The sequence below is a fragment of the Trematomus bernacchii genome, unplaced genomic scaffold, assembly GCF_902827165.1.
Source record: "Trematomus bernacchii unplaced genomic scaffold, fTreBer1.1, whole genome shotgun sequence".
Taxonomy (NCBI): Eukaryota; Metazoa; Chordata; class Actinopteri; order Perciformes; family Nototheniidae; genus Trematomus; species Trematomus bernacchii.
In genome coordinates, this window is record NW_022987828.1 from 15,615,031 (window position 1) to 15,622,618 (window position 7,588).

A 7,588-nucleotide genomic window follows, 5' to 3' on the forward strand; every position below is an offset into this window, starting at 1 on the left:
TATTTCCTGCTTTTTAAACACATGTGCTCTCCAGTACAGGTTAGCTCTGAGTGTTAGCGAGGCTTGCTAATGTAAACCAAGATGAGATTACGTCCAAAACACGTCAGGCATTGTTTCTGATAGCAACTCTCTGTGGGTCCACCATCCGAAATTACGTAATATCGGCAGCAAATCTGTATCCGCTCGTTGTACCCCCGTTTTTAAAAGATTTGGGTACGGAGGAAAAGAGAAAGGGTTTTATTTTCTGACGCTGCGTGAGTTCCCCGACGCACCGGGGACACATATTTATGTATAAAAGACATCAAAAAGTGCATTTTGCATGATAGGTCCCCTTTAAGCAGGCTCAAAACAGAAATATGTAGAGAAACCAGAGACATTTCTTTTTTAAGCTACACGGTTGCAGAACTGTGACTACAGACCTTGTAATATGCATCTGATTTCATCATGTATGTACAAATATGGAATTACAATTTATAAGAGAACCCTCGGGGAAGAATGAATGATGTTGCATGTTATCTTCTCCGTTGCAGGCTGTGTTTTGTGCATTTGTGTAGTTATTGGCACTGGGTGCATCGATATATTCCCCATATTCAGGCAAGAAGTGCTTCTGTGACTTATCGACAGTACACGCTTTGATGTTTCCGCTAGACTTTTCATTTTACTCATTGATCGGTGCCCTTTTTAAAATCTGGAATTACCGTAAACAGCCATTAGTTCGCTTTTCTTTTGAGTCTTTGTAGGAAGTTCCTTATATGGTGTGTGCACAGATGATCACCTGGTTGTTCTCTGTATTCTGCTACTGAATTATGATGTAAACTTGCAAGGCGAACAATACAATATACACATCTTGGTTGCTTTGGCTCTGCTAGTACATCAGTAGGGTTCTTGTTTCAGTTTTTGTAACATTTTTACATATTAATTTGTGTTTTGGTATTAAGCAAATGTACAAAGAGGTAATAGTAATCAGGCCAACACTTTTTTATGACTTGTAGACATTTATTGAAATTGAAACGCCTTTGTGAAACACACTTTTTATAAATAACAGTGAAACCCAAAGTTTATATTTGGCCAATTTTGTTCCACATAAATAAGAAGAAGTGCTATTCAGCTTATACCCAGCAGTCAGTTATGCTCTCTGAATACATACATGTGAAAAAACATAACAAAATTCTTTCATGTTTCCAAGTTCACTATAATGTTTCTGTTAAATAAACGATGTTTGGTTGCTGCTGTCGGGTCATGGCCTTCATGTACTTGTTTTAACTGTGATTGGGTCTCTCATTCGGCTGCGTCTCCACAATACTCAGTTGCAAACCTTCACCTCTCTGCTCACAGTCCTCCTCTTGTCTTCCTCTCCTGTCCACTCTCTGTTCTCCAACATGCACTCCATCACTTTCTTTTATCTCGTTTCCCACGCCTTTGTTGTTTGTACATCCTGGTTCAGTTCTCAGTGTTCTCAGATTGGCACTAGCCTTGATAAAGTAGTCCTCTAACTCTGCCAGAGGTCCCTTATCAGAGAACAGATGGTGCAGGTATGCCTGGGCGTATTGATCCGAGGTGATAAGGTCCAGGTTAATGGAGGAGGAGGGCACAGTTGGCACAGGGGTGGCGTCAGTCCCAGAGACTCTCATTCTTCTCCCTGTTAAGTTCAACTTAGATCAGTTAAATGCAACTTGACTGAGATGTCTATTTTTTTTATAATTTCAAGAAACTCTACCTGTCTCTTCCTTCATGGTGGATAGAGAGAGGGTGACACTCTTTCCTGTCTCTCTGTCCGTCACCGTGAGTCCCGTCATGGACCCCTCCTCTGGCTCCTCGCTGTGGGGGTCACATGACGCCAGAAGACTCCCTCGGCATTTCACCACACACACCATATTCGACTTATAATGCCTACAGTGAATAGATTGGGGTGGGTGAGAGGATCACACAAATAATTGGCTAAAAAAACAGAACATTTGAAACCTTTTATCACATTTTTTTTTTAAACTGATAAATGGATCAGTGGATTTGTCAGCATACACTTTTTTTTTTTAAATCATTAATTTATGCAGAAACCTTGATATATTATTTCAGAAATGACAGTGATGACAGGTTGCTAATGGGGGAGAGGCTGTCTGGTGGTTGAAATCTATTGATGAAAGACAAATAATTAGTTTTGACTTTCATGTTGCTGTTGATGCTGTATTGATTGCAGCTATTTCCTGTCTGGCTGGATATTTTTTACTCCAAACAGTGACTCCAAATGTAAGCTGAAAGGTAAAGGCTGGACTTTTCTGACAGTGAGATGTGCTTGTTGTGTGTTTCTGCTGTCATATTGGGAGCAGGCTGGAAAGCTTGTCTCATGCTAGACGGCAGGTTCTGTGTGGCTGTGGTTTCCACTGTCAGTCGCTTTATTAGGCTCCTGCTTCTGAACTGAAGTGCTGTGTGTTCCCCTGTCTAATAATAGGGTTTCAAACTCTTCAGTGTGTGTAGTTGTATCATATGTTGTGCAGACTTTTTGCATTGGTTGTCCACCTACAGTCTACAGCTGTACCACAAATATCAAGAGTTTAAAGTAGACTGACTCCATGGCACTGGGAATGACTTTTGTAACTTCACTTGTTGTTACCCAAATATGTTTTTTATTATTTAAAAGAATATAATTAATAAGTTGTTTTTTAAACTGGAAAGATTGCCAATACACAGCCCCAAGAATGTGGTGTCAATGACTTGAATCCTCCAACCAAGTTGCCAATTTAGACGGCAACATCTCAGAGAAAACTAGTATAAAAAAATATAATGTGCAACCCAATTTATCACATTTCAACCAACAGATTCCCAACTTATAGTCCACTGTGTTGCCTTGTTAGTCAACCAAATGGGCAAATAAATGAGGCACAGAGCCAGTACCACACCAACCTTAGAGCACCCCCACCGCTGTATTACCTGTACGCAGGTATGATCTGTGTGAGGTCCTCCTTGTATTGCTCCAGAGCGGCCCTGGCAGCCCGGGGCTCAGCCTGCCCCTCGAGGCCGGCCAGGTGCACCAACATCTGGGTGTGAAACGCTGCTCCGCTGGCCCAGTGCCTCAGAGACCTGGAGGATCAGACCGTAAGAACTAAAACACACCTCAGCATTACTGTTCTTTAACACATGGACCACTATTTCTATTATATTCTATTTTATTTTACTTACTTGCACTATTATCTGCTTTATTGTGTTGCACTTTTGGAGGAGCATGTGACCTAAGATTTTTATTGTCATAACTACACTGTGCACAAATGACAATAAAAGCCTTGAATCCTTGAATAACTCTCTGCTCTCCTCCATGCAACTATTGTGTGGTCTACTTTACACAATGCAGCTGATTACCAAGCTGGGGGTGGTCCTGAAGAACATCATGGGCGATAACAAGGCCTTCTTGATTTTAATGTGTGTTTAACGTATATGTAGAGTTGGCATATATATCAGGATTTTATTCAAGTAGACCAACATAATCATTTTTAATTTTAATCATCTATTTATATAAACCAGATTTAGATTGAACTCAAAATAAATTTTCAGAGACATCTTACACAAACATCTTGCAGATATTGTGTTCACTATTTGGGTTAATTGTACATTTTATGTTTTGCCGTGATTGTTATGCATCGAATATGATAACGAATATCCATAACATATGTCATTTACTGAGGGGTACTTCAGTTTAATCAATGACAAAAAGTTGGCGCTTTAGAAAAGGATAGGAACCGCTGCTCTATCCTGTGTGGCATTAAACCCTGAGCAACAACTCCTTCAATCCCCTGTTTCCTGCTCCTCTGTTATTCTCTACTCCTCTGTGCTCACAGCTATTTTAATCTCTCACCTGGAGTCACAGTCTCCCCCCAGCAGGGAGGTCTTCAGCTGGGTGAGGGTGAGGCTGAGCTGAGCTTCAAGTCTCACAGAGTCCTGGATCAGTTTGCTTTTGTCACTCAGGTTGATCCTGCAGCGCTTCAGGTACTCCTCCGTCACCTCCTGCAGCTCCCAGACCCTCTGCTGGAGGGAGACAATGGATATTACAGTATGGTGACTTGGCAACAATCTTTATATTCGGATTCATAACTCTCCTAGACTTCGTGTTTGTCCCTATATATAAATATACAGAATAAGTTAGGATACACTATAATAGAACAATCTACTAATACAATAATAAGAACATATGACAGACACAAGAAATACAAACTTTTTGCAACAATCTTTATATTTTCGGATCAGGGGGTTCATAACTCTCGTAGACTTTCCGTGTCCCTATATATAAATATACAGACTAAGTTAGAATACACTATAATAGAGCAATCTACTAATAAAATAATGTAAACATAGGACACAATTAGGGCTGTGCAATTAATCGTATTTTAATCGTAATTACGATTTTGGCCTGCCACAATTACGAAAACAACATAATCGAAAAAAACAATTATTTTGCTTTGCTAGGTTGTGACAGTGCACTGCAACATATTTGATCTAATTAATTTTGGTCTCATTTATTTGTATTTATCATATTTATATATGTTTAGTAGCTTGGGGAAGTGCGCTCCAAAATATTTGTTGATCTTGTTTATTGGTATTTATTATTTTGATATTATTTATTTAAATGTATCATTTGTTTTATTTATTTTTGTATTGGTTTTTCAGTTGAATTATACGTTCAGGGTAATCAACAGTTCAAAAGATACTGTTCAAATTATTATTTGTATTTGTTTTAAAGTTCAATAAATGGATTTTTTCAAAGTCAATGAAGAATCGTATTTAATAATCGTGATATCAATTATTGACCCAAATAATCGTGATTATGATTTTTGCCATAATCGCACAGCCCTAGACACAATATGCAATATTAAAGTGTGCAAAGTAGGTTTTTTTAATTAATATTTAACATTTAAATGCAGTAAGGAAGTGTGAGTCAAATCTTTGCAAATTGTACAGGGGGTGTTTCTCAATGTCGAGGAAGGCTGAGCCACTATTTCAAGCATACTACGTCATCGAGTCCCGCCGAAGGACTGTTCCAATGTCCAGGATACTTGGAATTCTACCGAGGCCGGAGTCCTTCGTTGCGGGAAATTTCGAGGCTGCACATGTGTAGACTCTGCGGTCTTAAAATCCTGACAATGCTTTGTGCACGGACCAATTTCCAAATCTTTGGCGGAAATCGCGCTCCATTTAAGGCGGGGCCTCGTATATGACGCACACCTGTTAGCCTGTTCCACCATTCTTCGTTTTCCGAGGCTAGGAAGGATTCTTGCCTCGCTTCTGAAGGACCTGACTTGGAGGGACATGTTCTACCAAGCAAGCCTCCTCGACATTGAGAAACACCCAGGGTATGTGAAAAAACAGATTGAAAAAAAAAGAAAGTACTCATAAGCAAACTTGTTAAAACAGTTGTCTTAAAAGTCTCAGTGGATGTATAGAGGAATGTGCTCTGTTGTAATATTTCACCAAGCACTCTTCATAAATCCCCTTCATTGTTTTCTATCAGTGTTTACCTGGCCTGATGACGACCCCGCTGACTTCCCTTTCACAGCTGATGACTGTTTCGATGTGTAGGCCATATCCATCACCATGGTAACCACCAATCCCACCAGGCCGGCCAGGCGTGGCTCATCAGAGAAGGACGACAGTCGGCCAATCAGATCCTTCAGGTAGGTTGGCGCTCTTTTCCCAATGTCGCCCTGTAGCTGGGTGAGGAGAGTAAACAAAAATGTGCTTCTTACCATACGTCACAAAAAAATAGACATACTCTCTTTTTTTAAGAACAACTTTAGACTGCATTTGATCATCATGGTATTGATCTGCAACCTCTCTACGGCTACTTTTCTAATACTGAGTGGTGTTTCATTTTGCACAACCACTCTTTCTTAACTATCTCAAGGCAACCACATCTTTCCTTCCCAATCTGTTCAGCTCCATCTGCTCTGCATGACTCAACAGATTAAAAAAACTAAAAGAGCAGTTCACCCTCTCAGTCTTTGAGGGAACATCATCATCTCATGTTTCTAGTCAGTTTTGCTCATACTGTAAACAGCAATATTATCCCCCACAAATACATTCACACTTTTCCTTATAATTGTTATAAACCTGTTTTAGTTGTTCCTGGAGGCCGGCCCGGGAGTCAAAGCTCTCTCCGTGATTGGATAAGAGGAGAGGATGGACGACTCCGAGGTCAGGTACAGCGCCGCCTTCCAACATGGCGTCGTAGAGGACGAAACCCATCGCATCCTTCACCTGAGAAAGCTCTTCTTCTGATGAGAACAGTTGGCCCATGGTGGTGTTTGTGTTTGTGTGGACAAATCAGTAAATAATCCAAAAGGATGGCAGCATCTGGGGAAGAAGGACGAAGAAAGGAAATAAATTGCAGGTAAAATAGTCAAAGATAATTCTTCCGCATTAAATAACCTGTGCCAATAGTGAATCACATCCTTAGATAACAAAACAGTAAGTACAGTCTCTTATTATTATTTTTTTACATTATTTTAAACATCATATACTATAATCTTAAGGGTTTGAAGTTGTTAATGTCTTTAAACAACTCAAAAATAAAGAATAACCATTTTAAGATTGGATTATTAGCTAGGATATAAACAAGATTTAAGACCTGAACAAAAGCTATATTCACAGAGCCGTCCCTCTCTGCTTAACAGCCTTGTCCTGCATTATAAATAAATGTGCGGTTTAAACAACCTAATAGGAAAATGGGCAAACAGGCAAAATAAAACACTGACATTGTCACAAAAAACACACTTTTAAATAAAAAAAGTGAAGGCAATTTAGTGTACAAATAATACTTCAGCATTGATTAACCTGTGCAAATACTAAAATACATATAACATTAAGCCTATAGCTCTTTTACATGAGTTTGAACACAAGTTGTGAATGTGAACTTCAACTCAAGACCAAAGCAAAAGTAGATATTTAAGAAATACCACTCATATCAGTTAGACATTTTCCAAATACCTCCAAATAGCTCCCTAACATTTCAAATGAAGGTACCAGCAGCATTTCAGTCACATCTTATCTCCTCTATCTACTAACAGTCAGTTGTGTTTTGGGCAGCTTCTTGTTTTTTCACCTCTCTTCCTCCTCTCCTGCTGCAGTAAAGAGATTATCCAAGACAACACCGCAGCAGAAAGTAACTCAACATTAAACTAGAACTCCCCCTATCTGCAGAGCCAGGAAATGTCACTGCTGTAAATGCTGGGGACAGTTGGTCATGTATTCAAAGCCAAGGCTGTCATTCTGTTAGGGTTTTGTCCCAGTAATCTCCATATGAGAGGGTTAATGTTGCCTTTCTGCTGTTGGTGCCTGGAGAATTAAAACCTCTGAGAATAGATAGTTTGCCCTTTTTCTCATTAAGTGAATGCATGATATTGAAATTAAACTAATCCTCCTTGTGTTAGGGGACTTTGTGGAAGAGGACCTTGGGTAGTAATACAAACTCTTCATGGCTGTGTTAAACATTGTCAAAATAGGCCAAGGGCTTTCAGCTTTCTTTTTTTAGTTAAGTGGAACAGTGGCCTTGGGTGTGTGATGTTGACTTTTTTACTTGATGGAATATGGGGCAAGGGGATTTGGG

At 39.6% G+C, this 7,588-nt stretch overlaps 1 protein-coding gene across 2 annotated transcripts; it reads right to left on the reverse strand.

Annotated features, from left to right (window-relative positions):
• Positions 1–981: 981 nt before the first annotated feature.
• Positions 982–7,109, reverse strand: LOC117499376. 2 transcript variants are annotated; one of them, XM_034151717.1, is made up of 7 exons: positions 6,970–7,109; positions 6,094–6,336; positions 5,502–5,693; positions 3,845–4,011; positions 2,926–3,075; positions 1,718–1,890; positions 982–1,639 (listed from the first exon to the last, which is right to left on the reverse strand). In XM_034151717.1, exons 2-7 carry the CDS (start codon positions 6,277–6,279, stop codon positions 1,260–1,262), a joined length of 1,248 nt encoding a protein of 415 aa, XP_034007608.1. In that variant the 5' UTR covers positions 6,280–6,336; positions 6,970–7,109; the 3' UTR covers positions 982–1,259. The 2 variants fall into 2 exon arrangements, with proteins under 2 accessions (XP_034007608.1, XP_034007607.1); XM_034151716.1 differs by having other exon boundaries at positions 3,845–4,014.
• Positions 7,110–7,588: the final 479 nt, after the last annotated feature.

What these genes read in the sequence shown, in the direction of transcription:
- LOC117499376 (XM_034151716.1), bottom strand. Translation starts at nt 6,279, where the DNA reads ATGGGCCAACTGTTCTCATCAGAAGAAGAGCTTTCTCAGGTGAAGGAT. An exon ending in CAGATCATACCTGCGTACAG is followed by an intron (nt 1,891 to 2,925) that starts GTAATACAGCGG and finishes TATTCACTGTAG; the next exon opens with GCATTATAAGTCGAATATGG. An exon ending in CACCATGAAGGAAGAGACAG is followed by an intron (nt 1,640 to 1,717) that starts GTAGAGTTTCTT and finishes TGAACTTAACAG; the next exon opens with GGAGAAGAATGAGAGTCTCT.